Raw genomic sequence first — 14,846 nt, 5'->3', positions numbered from 1 at the left:
TATATATATATATATATATATATACACATATATATATTGCAATACGTTTTTATGCGAAATATTATTAAAAATATTATTTTTAATAATAAAAAATATAAATATCCTAATTATTAAATAGTTATTTTAAATCTAAATAATTTATGTTATTTACTGGTTGACTATTGTTCAGAACTTATTTTTATTCTGTACTAAAGAAATGACACAAATAATATTTAAGAATAAAATTAAAATATTACATTAAATTTAGTATTATTTGTTAAAATAACTATTATTTTGTGTTTCGTTAAACAATATTTGTTTTACATAAAATTGTAATATTTAAAGAATATGAATTTAAAAAAAACAGCAGAACGTTCCTTGCATTGCTGTTCGTTCGTTGACTCACCTTGAACTGAACAGTAGGTATATATAATTTCAATAAAATATAGAGAAATTATATTCTCTAATATATGAGTTTGTCAGTTTTGAATAGTCTGTTCAACAAAGAAGCGAATAAATTTCTTACAAACGCATAGTTAAATACAGAACATATAGAATTAAAAATTGAAAATCCGAGGCAGATGCACCTTTCTGTCACCTGAAGTAAACACCTGTATACACTAAACCTTAATCAGGTAATAGATTCACAAAAAATACACACAATAAATATCTTTGACACAGACAGGTACACCTGCACATAAATTAATTAAATGCACAATTTCAAATTTAAAACTATAAATGCATGGACACAATGATCTTTGGCAATCGCGAACAAACTAACGAAAGCACAACCGAATCGTAACACGAAAATGAACGAAACGATTAGTCGAGAGGAGCTATGGCAGGTACGCATGCGCAACGAAACAGGAATGTCGTGAATACACGAATACGTTACTACACCTATATACACCACACTAAACATCACGGTCGTACCCGCAGGTACGAGAAAGCACCAGTGTTTCTCAACCTACGGAGTATAAATTTGTTGAAAATATTAACTTAAATAAGACTATAGCTCTTTATTATGTTATTTCTTCAACCTATTAATTTGTTGATTAATTTTTAATAAAACAATTTGTTTCATATTAATGTTATCGCGAATAGTTAATGATATTTTGATGATTTAATTGATTCCAACAAAACACATATAGATATTTCTTTAAAAATACTTATTTTTAACATTTTTTTACGATGCTGTAATGCTATCCGAATTTTTCTTATAAACTTCCTTATAAACTAATTCTTGCATTTGCATTCTGAGTAACATTCTTTTGTCAGCAGGCAATGTTCTTATATGTGGTAAAAGACTCATAAGAAAATAATAATTATCATCAAAACGATTGCCTTCTAAAGGATCTACTGGTATACCAATATTAGTGTCATTTTCACCCATGAGCACCTGTTCAGGAGAAATATTTTGTAACATCATTTCGTTTTCAGTGAGATTGTCGGAAACACTTTGAAATTCAAGATTGTCAAAATTCTCCTCAGGTTCTTGTTTCACATCTATATGATTGACAGCGTCGATCTTTAATCCGTTGTCGCTATTTATCGACAGTAGATGATTTGCAATCGTATTTCGATCTTCCACATTTCTGCTTGTTACCGACGAACCATTCTGTATCAAAGCTCCATCGCTCTCGCTTTCACTAGGTACTCGATCATCATCTTGACAAGAATTACTTCGTTCCCAAATAGGAGGTCGAGGTAACATTTGTTCTTTTAAAAATTGCAAACTTTTGAAATGTATCCATACTGGCCTATTTCGATGAAATTTACTTTTGCGATAAACTTGATCCTTTTTTAATTCTGCTCGAAAAGTATCTCGCAAACCTTTCCATTTTGCTTTTAATACTGGTTCTGAAAAATGTGAATACGAAGTATTTTAACTATATCATTTATTTAATTAGTAATTTATGTATTTAATATCATCACTTTAATTTAATAAGATTAATTGATTTCAATTAAATTATAAAATTATATTAACACATACATGCGCGTACACACGCTCGCACATAGTATATTTTATGATATACATACGCATATAAAATAATGTATAATAATGTAAAACATCATTTTTATAAAATATAATTGTGAATTAAAATATGAATAACAAAAATTACAAATAATAGAAATAATTTATAAATAAATGCGATAATTGAAATTTATTGACTGCTTGTACGCATGCGTCTTTAACTAACAAGTTTGTACTTACATACATACATTTAAATCTTTCTCAGCTTTAATACGGTAAACAATAATAAATTGTAAGTTATAAGTAATTCATAGAATAAAGTATTAAGTGATATTAAGATTTGTATATTAAATTAAGATTATAAATTGTCTTAAAATACAATATATTCAGTAACATATCACTATAAAAAAGTAAGGTTAACTGGATCACTATTCACGAATACATTAAAATACTATACAATGAAATCAAATAATATTTGCATCATCAAAACGTACATACATATTTTATGTATATATTTTTATGTAATAATTAAAATAATTGTAATATAAAAAATTTTTCTTACATATGAAATTTTAAGTATTTTTACGCTATTATTATAAAATTTAAATCATTAGATAAATACATAATGAGTATATTAAAAATAGTACTTTTTAATATTTAAAATTTAATATTTTAATAATTCTTTTATTATATTATAATAGTAACAATTTATACTTATATTTAAGTATACTTAAATAAGTTTTATTTTATTATAAATGAGACTAAAAACCTGTTAATAGAATGGATCACAAAAATGCGCGCGCGAATGAGATATATGAAAAACGATTTCAGCAACCTACTGGGTAACTTGAATATCGATGCAATCTCCATCCAAACGCGGTTCGTCACCTCGCGATTATGATAAGAGATATGCCTTTGGTTCCAAAGCGCTGGCCGCTTGTAAACTTCGGCAATTAACCGATTTGCATCCATCTTCACTTCGTCCCTCATTTTTACTAATTAAATAAAAAATTTTTTTTTATAATTCAAACAAAACAAAAAAGCACAGTATTAGCTTGTCAATCCGATAGGAACAAAGTATGGGCGAATACTAGCGCCGGGATAGCGATTAGCGCGCAGGACGCTCTTGGGTAACGATCGATTCGCATTTCGCCCTCATCTTGCCCTTACTAGCGCGAATAACTTCATTTTTTGTTTCTAATAACTTATCATTTTGAATATTGATTATATTATAAATAAATTTCAAAAATATAAAATTATTATATATATAAATATTTTAATTAATGTACTTTTAATTTAACATTTTTAAATTATAAAAAAATAAATTTTTTTTATATTGATAATCGCTAAATATAAATTTAAATGTTTTTTTTTAATTTAATAAACTAATTCATTAATATAAATAATAAAAGTTTTAAAAATAGAAAAAATGCAAATGAAATATATATTTCAGATGTTGAATAATATAAAAGATTTTGAATTAATAGCACAAGGTGCTGAAGCACGTATATATAAGGGCACTTATTTAGGAAAGTTAACATTAATCAAGGAAAGATTCGAAAAGAAATATAGACATCCAGACTTGGACACACGTCTCACAAAAGATCGAATAAAAGCCGAATGTCGTGCTATACTTCGTGCTAAAATTGCAGGTAAAATAATATGAATATCAATAATATATTAAATTTATATTTTCTTTTTTCTAAAAAGTTTTCTTTCTTTTTTTAGGAATTGCAACACCAGCTATATATTTGATAAATTTAGAACGACGATGTATTTATATGGAATATATACAAGATGCAATAATATTAAAAGATTTTCTCTATAAAAACATTTTGAAAGAAGCAGATATTGATCATTTGTTAAATTTTATAGCACAAGGACTTGGAATACTTATTGCTAAATTACATTTGAAAAATATAATTCATGGGGATTTAACTACTTCCAACATTCTTTTAAAAAATATTGACAACAATTATATTGAAAAATATGATGGTATACAATTATAATAATTTATTACATAATTAATATTATTTTAATAATTTAACATTTTTTTTTCGTTGTAGTTGCGAATAATTTTGTTATAATAGATTTTGGATTAGCTCGTATAGAATCAAGCATAGAAGATAAAGCAGTCGATTTATATGTTCTTGAACGATCATTATTAAGTGTACATTCAGAAATACCTTCATTATTTTCAAAAATATTTGATATTTATCAAATACATTATATAAATAAAAATCAATGTAGAGAAATTGTTTCTAAATATAAGGAAGTACAATCACGAGGACGAAAACGATTAATGATTGGTTAATTTCAATATATTTTTTATAAATATATTGGCATTTTATTAACATATTTTTTAAAATTTTATACATGATATTATATATCTTAAATAAATTATGTTAAATGAAATTTAAAGTATACTATTTTTATTTAATATGTATAATTTGATATTAATTAGTTTTGTATTTATAATTATTTTTAGAAATATCATTAGAATAATATATATTAAAATTATATTGATATTTTAAATTTATCTTTTATTTATATAATTTGTTAAAAGTAAATCTAAGACCATTATTTGTCATGAATAATATATTCAAATATGAATATAGTTATATTAAACCTTATAAATATTGAGCAATATAATTACTTAAAATGTTTATTTATATTAATTATATATAATTGTTATGTATTAATTATTTGCATATAATCTGATTTGGCATATGCAATACTTATAACATAATTTACATTATTTATTTATATCAATGACATATAACAAAAAATTTTAAATGTAAAATAAAAATGTTTTATAATTAACATTTAAAAGCATTGTTTTTAATAACAAATAATTAATCTTTAAAATTTACTAATTTTCTATCAAAAAAAACTTTCTAATAGATGAATAGTTTGTATGTAATATTTAATTTCATGTAACAAGAGTTATCCAAGTAAGTAACAAATAATTCTATTGTATGTTTATTAAATATATCAAATTCAAAACATATAATCTATATGAAAAACTTGTTTTCCACAAAATATAGATAAATTGCATACTTGATTCTTGAAAAATATTAATATTTTATATGCATTAATATTTTTAGTTTAAAAATGATTAATCAAAATGTAATCCTGAATATATAATGATCCATGTGACCTATGAATAAAAATATCATAAAATTATGATTTTAAAAAGTTTAAAATAAATAAAATTAAATAACTTCAAATTACCAAAAAACCAGCAAATGATGTCATAAAACCTTCTTTAGTTAATTCCCATATACCACCAAATTCTTCTTCGTCAATTTGTTGAAAATTGCTAAAATACAGGTATGTAATACCTGCATTAACTAATACAAATCTAAAATATAAATCACAAATTTAATATATATATATATAGATCTAGATAAACTATTTTAACTTACAATAGTAGAGCTATAAAACCTTTTAAAGGTATAAGACCCCATCCTATACCAACTATAATACCAATTGCTTGTCTAGCCCAATATATAACATCCAAAAATTCTTCCTATAATAATTAAATTAATAAATAAGTGAATTCATAAAAATAAACGAAAAACATAATTAATCAAAGTGTGGTTATGTTTACTTTGTCTGGCCATTCGGAATTAGCTGTTATCGCACGTGTCCATACACTTAATTCACATTTATTACCATTTCCAATCTTTTCAGATTTTGATCGTGACATTTCTACACCTTCTCAACTTAACAATATAAACCATATAACAAAACTCATTAACATTTCCTAAGTAAAATGAATTTCACGTACTTTTATTTCCTTAAACGTTCCACTGCTATACTTCCATCTCTTGAATTATGGAAATGCCAGATTTCATACAATTTTTCACGCACGCGCATTAACTTGCTATATTTTATAATAATTTGTTATATTTCTTTAAATATTAAATATATTTTAATATAGTTTCATGCTTAATACTTTAAAGCATTATCAACAACCTGTAAAATTATTAACTTTTCTAATTTATAATTTTATATATTAAACTTAAAAATGATTTTAAGTATTATTATGTACATAATTATTCTAAAATTATATATTTAATTTCAATATATTTTGATTTTATAATAATTATATCAATAAATATTTTTTTAAATTTCTCATATAAATATTATTTTATAATAAAAAAAAATTATATTCTTATTATAATAAATAATTATATTTTTTTAAAAAAATAATTATATAAAATTATATAAATATACAAAACTATTAATATATATAAAATAAAAAGAATAATCAATATGTTATGTATGTATGGAAGTCTTTATTTACTAGTGCATTATATTGCATGATTAATAAGTTATATTAAAATCTGTAATTATTAAATTATTGATAATTATATGTTATTATTATTATATATATAATATTTATTATTATATATATAATACAATCAATAATAGATTTTGAAATATGCTTAATTGCAATATATGTAATACATAAATGTAAATACAGGAATGTAATGAAGAAAAAATGTCTATATGTGCTTAACTTTTTCGCGCATATATATATGTATATGAATGTGTGAATATTATATCACTCATTCTATATATATACAGAGTAATTGCATTTAATATATTTCCACACTAAAATATAGTTTATTACAGGTAATCTTTTTAGTATAATAATAATTGGTGTAAAAAAAAAATTATATATTAAACTTTAAAGAGTAACTTTTATATAAATATCTTAAAAATTGAACGAGTTTTGATAAGCTTATATAAAATGATTCTGTTTTTGGCACAGTTATTTAAATTTTAACTCTTATTTTTATATTTATAGAAACCAATATAAATTTTTTTCTTGTAAATATATATATATAATTAACTTACATTTTTATATATATTTTAAAAAATCACCTGCAATGTAATATGTATACAAATATATATTAATTACATGCATTTAAGCAAAATTACAGATATATATATGTTTACAAAAATTATATTAGAAATAATTAAATTACAAATTTGTCAGTGAAGATTATTGAATAATGAATGAAATTATTAACAATAAAAAATATTATGATTAATTTAAAATTTTTATGACACTAATTTATTTGTATTATTTGAAAATATTTCATATTAATATATGATTTAATGTATATTGCATTAATTTTATTTAGTAAAGTTTAAAGTAAATAACTGTTTAATAAAAGAAAAGTCTTTAAAATTTTATAATCTATATGATTGTAAAGATTAATATTTATGATTATAAAGAGTAATATTTAATATGTTAAAATACAACAATCACATTTTGTTTCAGAATTTGTTTAATTAAATTTAGAAAGAATATTTTCAATTTAATATGTAATATTATTATATAATTTGTGTTTCTAAATATCTATATGCAAAAGGACTTAAAATGTTTTATTAGTTATTAGTTAAATCCAATAAATATTTATATCAAATAGATGTTCAAATTTATTTGTTTGTCTATGATAACTGCAAATATAACTAATTTACCTATGAGTAATTTTTTTTACATATATATATACATAGGTTTTTGCTATTCAAAAACTAGCTTATAATATATTTATGTAAATTTAATTATGTTATATTTATGTTATATATGTTTTGCTATATATTTTTACATCATACAAAAAATTACTTGTAAAAAGCCATTCTTTTATAAGAGGATATACATAGTAAAAAAATTTTTCGAAATTATTCTTAATTATAATACATTTAACAAGATATAAAATAGCAAATACAATTTACAAATATTGCAAAAAAATTCTTGGAATATAATAATACTTTGTAATATCTTTTCCCAATTATTTTAATTCAAAGTTTAGTTAGTTTTTCTCTCACTCACATATATCATATATATTATATATGCATTATATAATGTTTATTTTATATATTTCATTATTAAATTTTCATAAATCAGTGATAATCATTGACAATATCATATTTTTTATAAAAATCTTATAATTTTCTTTTTGTTATGTGAAAAACAAAATATTTATTATGTTATATGGCACATTTCATTTTATAATTTTTGGAAATGCTTTGTGCACTTATCAATTCCAATTATATTTAAAAATTGTTAAATAAAAATAACATAATTTAATAAAAGTTATATGAAAACAAATATAAAAAATTATAAACAATAATTAATCTGGTTTAAATAAAACTATACGTTTTAATAATCACAGGTCTGTTACAACTGATTGTATGAAAAACAAATTTAAATAATTATTATGAAATTAAAAGAATTAATTCCGACTAATTAAATAATATGAATAAACATTATTTAATGTCATTAAAAATACATTGTGCTAATTTTTTGGTAACAGATTAGCAATCAATATACTTAAAATAATTAGAATCAAATATAATTTATATTAAAATCTATTATTTCAAATGTACAAATAAACAATGTATAAATATTTGAATAGTAAAACAAATATGACATGATTCATTTTTCAAATAATATTATTCATAATAGCAAACAGACCTTTTTTTAAAAATCTGAAGGAATGTAGAAGCATTTAATATTTTTATTTTTATGGAAATAAAAGTTTTAATGTATTGTAATGAAAATATTAAATGATTTGAGTACGCTAAATACAAATACTTACTTCTAAATTAAAAACCGTATTGCAAATACAGTTTTATAAAGAAACTATAAGATTTTTAATGATATCTTAGTAATAAGTTGGTACTTTCTATAAGACATTCAGTACCCTGTCCCTAAATATTTTAGCACTTTTTTATGTATTTGACTTCATATGGCACAAATACAAACATGTCACATATATTTTTTGTGCCTTATATAAAATACTTTGATGAAAGATATTTTAATAAGTATCCAGTCAATGACATTAACTTTTAAATTTTTACTGTATTAAGTCACAATCAAACATCAACTACATCATTATTGTAATTGAAATTTGAATCACGTAAAAATGAAGTACGTCGAAGTTTAAAATTTATTCGGTTTTCTTCAACCGTTTTCGGCGCTTCCATTACCTAAAAATATAACAATTCCATATACATATAAAATTATATTTTACACAAAATAATATTTCAAAGTAATTTTTTAACGATGTTTTTGTGTTATATCGAAACAAATAAAATGTATTGAAAAGAAATTATAATTATCGATTCATGTTCAATGAATTTTAATGAAGCGCAAAACAATTTGTTTAAGCTCTTGATAAAGGTTTTAAGTATGAAATTTTAAATATTGCATTCTTTTTGGAAATTATATCACGTGATTAAAAAAAAAAAAGACATCACGTAAGATACCTTGATATCTGGTTGGTTGATAGAACGTTGAAGCACCGACCTCCATGCTGCAGGTGCGGTATGCTCTAAAATAATATATACAGCAAGGCTTCTTAATTTAAGGATTCACATGCATATTTACAATATACTTGGGATTAATAAGGAAATGATACATAATTAAAATTAAAATGCGTGAATAGAGTAGTGTTTACTATATACATTGAGCATGCAATAAAAAACGCATTTTTGGCTTACCATTCTCTTTCCTTTCTGTTTTACTTTTATTTAAACTAGCTGCCAATTCTCTGACTGATCTTTTCTCTATACTTGCATTGCTTAAAGAACTAGCAGTACTACTTGTTGATAATGTCGGTGGTAAAGAAGCAGGACCACTTACACCACTATCTGTTGATTCATCAAGAGCATCCCCAGAATCTGGTGTATTTCCAGCTGAAGTATTTGGACTAGAACCATCGCTTAATAAATTAAATTCACCTAAAAATTAAATAAATTATATATATCACAAACAATTTTTTATTAAATGATTTATTTTTTCCATACCAGATTTTCTATCAGTAGCCATACTCCAAGGTCTTGGTTTTGGAGCTGTTATAGGCGGAATAGGTTTAGTTTTTGAAAGAGTACCGTTGTTTTTATTATCTGTAGTCGAATTATTTCCTTTGGTTAAAGATCTTAATACTGGAGATTTCGATGTCTCTGAATTATTTTTTATACTGCTACAATTTGTGGGACTACGAAGGTCAAAACCAGTCGACCTTAATTTAAGAGAAGGCAAAGGTTGATTTACAGTCTTATCTATTTCTACCATAGATTTTTTTGTTAAACTTTTTCTATTTTCGTGATCCTTAGGAACAATCATTATATCTTTATCTGAAGAATTTGTAGCAATTGTTTGTTGTAACATTTTATTATTTTCATCTGAATCCCGTAAACTACGAGTACTTGCACCAGATCCAATTGGTAATGTACTACGTTTAGATGTATCAGCAGAATTATTAATACAATTATTATATATATTGCTATTTGTATCTTTATTATTATCAGATTTTGCAACAATTCTTTCGTGATTTTGAGCATTATCAGTTGTATTTCTTCGAGTTAATGGAGATGCAGTTAATGGTGAATCACCTTGAGATCTTCTCCCAACAAGAGGAGAGAATTTTTCTAAATTATCACTAGATCGTGATCGCGGTGTAGGTTCAAGAAGTGTTTTTAACATCGGAGAACTACAACCAGGTTTTTTATCTGCTTCAGGTGGAATACTTTTATGACTTGTAAGAGATAAATTTGGACTGCCGTCAGTTGGAAAAGTATGCAAAGAGCTAAAGCAAAACATAAAAAAATTATATATATATAATTTTTACCAAAAAATATTATTTTTTTAAAAAATACCTATCATCACTTGTGGGAGATATAAGAGGTGTTGTTGGTGTAGTTGGTCTGAAAAAGACATCAAGGCCTTCACCAAGAGCAAGACCATCCATTGGTTGATCAGGTCTTAGCATTGGTCTTGTAGGTGCTCTAGTTTTTGTTCTACGAGGTCTAGATTTTACTAAATGTTGGAGTTGCTGTCCTACAGTATTGGGTAATTCAGAAACAGAATCTAATGATTCTGTTAAAGAATGTTCTGTTTCTGAAATAGCTAAAAGAATATATTGATCTTAGAAATAATAAATTTATTAATTAAACATTTTTTATACTAAAAAAGATGTTAACCTTCTGTTTGATTTTTTGGTAACGCTGGTAACAAGTCTGGAATATCATCAGCTGAAAGTCCTTCTACAGAATCGACTACAGATTTCGGTCGTAATTTCCTTCCATGTAAACTTTTTCGTTTATTTGATAAATGTGGTGTAGCCTGAGTAAAAAACAATCGTTAATATAATTATATAAAATATTATTAAGAAATAATTATATTAAATATTAATAAATTGTATTAAGAAATAACATATATGAAATAATATATTTCAATCAATAAATAAAATATTTTTAAATATTTATGTATACATTTTACTTACAAGATTTAAATAATCCAATTTCTAGACAGACATAAAAATGTTATATTATAATTATTATAGTATATATTATTATAAAATATTATACAAATAATTTTAAGATGATTTAAGATAATTTTAAGATAATTATGCAATAAAATTTATTTATTATAGAATTAATTTTTAAAAGAATCAATAAATATATAAAATATATTTATATAAATATATAAATATATAAAATCCTTTGCATACTTTGCACATTGTATTTTAAATTTTCTTTTCTATTTTTTTGAATTCAATCATATTTTAAAAATATATATAAATGCATGCATATTCAATAAATGAAATGAAAATTAAATTAATTAAAATATTTATATTTTAAACTTTTGATTTATTTTTGTATAAAAAATCATCATCTGTATGTATATATATATATATTTTTTTTTTCAATATAATTTTCATTGTGCAATTATAAAAAATTATTAATTTACCATTGGAGATTGATCACTGGAACATTGGCTGATAGAATTCACAAGTGAATAAGTTTCTGGTGGACAATCTTCTTCTGATGCAATACTAATTCTACCAACTGGTAATGTAGATACACCTACAGTGCTTGTAACTCCTATAACACTTCCACTACTCATTGAACCAGCACTAGGTCGTAATACATCAGGTGTACTACTTCTTGTTCTACTATCACAATCACCAATCTGAAAATATTAATATAAATATTAATATCAAAATTAATAAATTTTAATATTAAACTTCAAGTTTAATACCTTTTAACATGTATTTAATAGTGAAGTACATTATACATACTAAGTTTTTATAGCTTCTTGACAATGATTCAATTACTTCATCTGTTATTCTGTCGGATACATGTGCAGCAACTGCCAAATTTAATTCACTATAAAAATAAATAGTAATATATAATTACAAACAATAAAAAAAATTAATATCATAAGTAAATATAAACAAATATAAATCATACTTGACTCTATTGACTATATCTGCCCCAGCCTGTTCTGTAATAGTAGTATGGACAAATTCACTACTGATTTGATTTTTTTCTTTGCAACTACTTCGTAAATCATCTTCCACTGCAACTGATTCACTTTCATCGCCTCTAATCACCGTTTGTGAAAGTATAGTAGGACATTGTTCATTTGCACATTTTATCATAGCATCTAATGAATCCTATATTATTTAAAAAATTAATCATTAAATTTTAAATAATAATAATAGAAATATATTTCCTTTTAAGTGTAAAATACCTGCAAATATATAGTTACAACTTTATGAAGTTCGTTTGCCATTTCGTGTAATTTTAATTCAATTGGATTATTTTCATCTCTTCGTTGAAGAACTTCATGTAATCGTGGTAAAAGCTAAAAATTCATTTGTATATAAAGATTTATTCATAATTTTTTTTAAATATTTAATAAATTTTTTTTTTTAATATTTAATATCTTATACCTGCTTAGAATTATCTGCATCTTGTATCAGTCCAGTCGCATAATTAATATCATTATTAGCATCACAGCTTTCTGCAGCAATAGCTTTAATAGTATCTTGAGTTTGTACAACAAGTCTATCGACCATTTGTTGTGTAGAGCTTAACAAAAATCCTTGTTGCAATCTAAATGCTTGTCCATGACTATATTTACATGGTGTAACATTTCTTTGTAATAAATCCTGAATTTTTTTAATTAATTGTTCAGTTTTCTCAGCAGAAGTTTTCATACAAGGTTGTAAATCATAAATTGGAAATGGCATATGTCTTACGCTACAATTTCTATATAAAAAATTTTATATATTAAAATATCATAAATCAAAATTATTAATATATTTTCATTATTAATATATAAAACTATATACTTTTCTAAGGCATGAACAATATCAGCATAACCTTGAAGAGTAATATTATTTTTGTCATAAATAATGGTCCTTAAATGATTATTAATTTGTAATGCTTTTGCTAATAATCTAGCACCAGGATCTCCAATTTGATTACCACTAATATCTAAGATATGAAGACATGTATTACTCCCAAGAGCATTAATAAGATTATAGAGATCAGATTTTAATCGAGAATCTGGTAAATGTAATGCTTGTAAAACACAATCATCTTCTTGAAGCATTTGTACAAGAGCATCCATCACAACAGCTATATGTTTGCTTTTCATGCTAATAGTATTACGACCCATATATAATTGTTTGATAGATTTATTTTTCCCTATAGCAGTTATTACTTGTGCTAAATCAACATCCATATCTGTGAAAAAATATAAAATATAAAATTTAAAGATTAAAGTAATAAATTTGTTTATATTATAATATATACTTACTGCTATCTGAAATATCCAATGATGCTATGCATCGTACACCATGGATGCACGATTCCAATACATGAGCACCCATAGAGCTTAAATTATTTCCACTCATATCAAGTTCTAAACCAACTGTACTTTCATTGCATGCTAAACCAAGTAATAAATGTTTCAATGCTTCTAATGGCAATTTACAACAAGATATATTTAAGTACTTTAATGAGAGAGTAGCTGTAAAAAACTGCTTAAAACTGGGAGGTATTTCTTTGGTTTTTTTGCTTGAAAAAGAGTTGCGAGCAACATTTAAATGGACTAGATTAGTTGCACAACCCCGTAATAAAGCACCAAATAGCTAGATAAAATAAATGCAAAATATGAAGCTTTCTATTTAAATTTAATTAATAGAAAATTAAAATACACATATACATAATTACTTACACATTCTAGAGTTGTATCTGTACCACTTAGATCTAAATGAGTTAGACTATTAGGTTGTGCCAAAAAATTACATAAATTCTGTAAATATATAATAACCATTTTCCACTTATTATTATTTATTATATATTATAACTAATTATAATATATTATTATAATTATTATTATTATAACTAATTATTTAATTAAACTTTAAATAACTTACATTGATATCATCTTTCAAAGAGTTTTCTGAAAGATTCAAATATTGTAAGCTAGTTGGCATGCTTCTGTTTAAACTTAATGCATGTGCAATTTGACTTATTCCTTTTCCAGTTAATCCACAATGTGCCAAATTTAATTTTTGTAAACCCTTAGCTAATTTTCCAATAGGTCCGCTTAAATGTGCACCTCCTTAAAAATGATACTATTGAAAGTATTACTATTATATTATTGTGATATTATGTGAAAAACAATGAAAAACTTTTAATTTATTCATTTAGTAATTAATAGATAAAGTAAAAAAATAATATATTTTAATAATAATTATAATATATATTAATAATATAATATATAACATTATATAAATTTATATAATATATATTGTTATATATAAATTATGAATATTAAATAATTAAATATATACTGAAACAATGAATGAAGGATTGTGTTTCTAAACATAAAAAGTTAAGGAATTTAATAACATTAATAATTATTTGCACACCTTGCATTAATTTGGCTATTATCCCACACAAGCTAGAGGCTCCTATAAAAATATAAAAAAAAATTGTACAGGGATATTTTAAAAATATATTTAAAAACTAAAAAATAAAAAATTATAAACACGAAATGGATTTACTA

General features: G+C 23.3%; 4 protein-coding genes across 11 annotated transcripts in view; 1 reads left to right on the top strand and 3 right to left on the bottom strand.

The window, feature by feature from the left end:
- Nucleotides 1-433: 433 nt before the first annotated feature.
- On the bottom strand, nt 434-3,044 carry LOC102679515. Its single transcript, XM_006624921.2, has 2 exons — nt 2,794-3,044; nt 434-1,839 (listed from the first exon to the last, which is right to left on the bottom strand). The coding sequence occupies exons 1-2, from the start codon at nt 2,942-2,944 to the stop codon at nt 1,166-1,168; spliced, it is 825 nt and encodes a 274-aa protein (XP_006624984.1). The 5' UTR covers nt 2,945-3,044; the 3' UTR covers nt 434-1,165.
- LOC102679639 (EKC/KEOPS complex subunit TP53RK) lies at nt 1,571-4,369 on the top strand. 4 transcript variants are annotated; one of them, XM_006624924.2, is made up of 4 exons: nt 1,571-1,686; nt 3,408-3,606; nt 3,683-3,949; nt 4,021-4,369. In XM_006624924.2, the coding sequence occupies exons 2-4, from the start codon at nt 3,408-3,410 to the stop codon at nt 4,266-4,268; spliced, it is 714 nt and encodes a 237-aa protein (XP_006624987.1). In that variant the 5' UTR covers nt 1,571-1,686; the 3' UTR covers nt 4,269-4,369. The 4 variants fall into 4 exon arrangements, with proteins under 4 accessions (XP_006624987.1, XP_006624986.1, XP_006624985.1 ...); XM_006624923.2 differs by lacking the exon at nt 1,571-1,686 and adding an exon at nt 2,130-2,229; XM_006624922.2 differs by lacking the exon at nt 1,571-1,686 and adding an exon at nt 2,135-2,246.
- Nucleotides 4,370-4,841: 472 nt separating this feature from the next.
- Nucleotides 4,842-5,875, bottom strand: LOC102678916 (uncharacterized protein RAB5IF homolog). Its single transcript, XM_006624915.2, has 4 exons — nt 5,568-5,875; nt 5,383-5,486; nt 5,189-5,318; nt 4,842-5,114 (listed from the first exon to the last, which is right to left on the bottom strand). The coding sequence occupies exons 1-4, from the start codon at nt 5,664-5,666 to the stop codon at nt 5,073-5,075; spliced, it is 375 nt and encodes a 124-aa protein (XP_006624978.1). The 5' UTR covers nt 5,667-5,875; the 3' UTR covers nt 4,842-5,072.
- Nucleotides 5,876-8,635: 2,760 nt separating this feature from the next.
- The window catches only part of LOC102679038 (F-actin-uncapping protein LRRC16A), an 8,032-nt gene continuing 1,821 nt past the window's right edge, over nt 8,636-14,846 (bottom strand). The window contains exons 8-24 of one of the 5 annotated variants that reach the window (XM_006624916.2): nt 14,710-14,751; nt 14,212-14,399; nt 14,010-14,087; nt 13,590-13,923; nt 13,120-13,516; nt 12,718-13,036; nt 12,516-12,629; nt 12,233-12,438; nt 12,061-12,148; nt 11,730-11,951; nt 11,263-11,283; nt 10,961-11,102; nt 10,637-10,886; nt 9,785-10,566; nt 9,479-9,718; nt 9,245-9,309; nt 8,636-8,965 (exon numbers count right to left, since the gene is read on the bottom strand). In XM_006624916.2, the coding sequence (XP_006624979.1) occupies nt 8,852-8,965; nt 9,245-9,309; nt 9,479-9,718; nt 9,785-10,566; nt 10,637-10,886; nt 10,961-11,102; nt 11,263-11,283; nt 11,730-11,951; nt 12,061-12,148; nt 12,233-12,438; nt 12,516-12,629; nt 12,718-13,036; nt 13,120-13,516; nt 13,590-13,923; nt 14,010-14,087; nt 14,212-14,399; nt 14,710-14,751 (3,602 nt within the window). In that variant the 3' untranslated portion in view covers nt 8,636-8,851. The remainder of the gene's footprint in view (nt 8,966-9,244; nt 9,310-9,478; nt 9,719-9,784; nt 10,567-10,636; nt 10,887-10,960; nt 11,103-11,262; nt 11,284-11,729; nt 11,952-12,060; nt 12,149-12,232; nt 12,439-12,515; nt 12,630-12,717; nt 13,037-13,119; nt 13,517-13,589; nt 13,924-14,009; nt 14,088-14,211; nt 14,400-14,709; nt 14,752-14,846) is intronic. The other 4 variants (XM_006624920.2, XM_006624917.2, XM_006624918.2 and 1 more) reach the window with 4 other exon arrangements.

Source organism: Apis dorsata, unplaced genomic scaffold (assembly GCF_000469605.1).
Source record: "Apis dorsata unplaced genomic scaffold, Apis dorsata 1.3 scaffold_1182, whole genome shotgun sequence".
NCBI classification, from domain to species: Eukaryota; Metazoa; Arthropoda; class Insecta; order Hymenoptera; family Apidae; genus Apis; species Apis dorsata.
The sequence above is the reverse complement of the archived record's forward strand: the minus strand, read 5'-3'. Positions and strand labels throughout refer to the sequence as shown.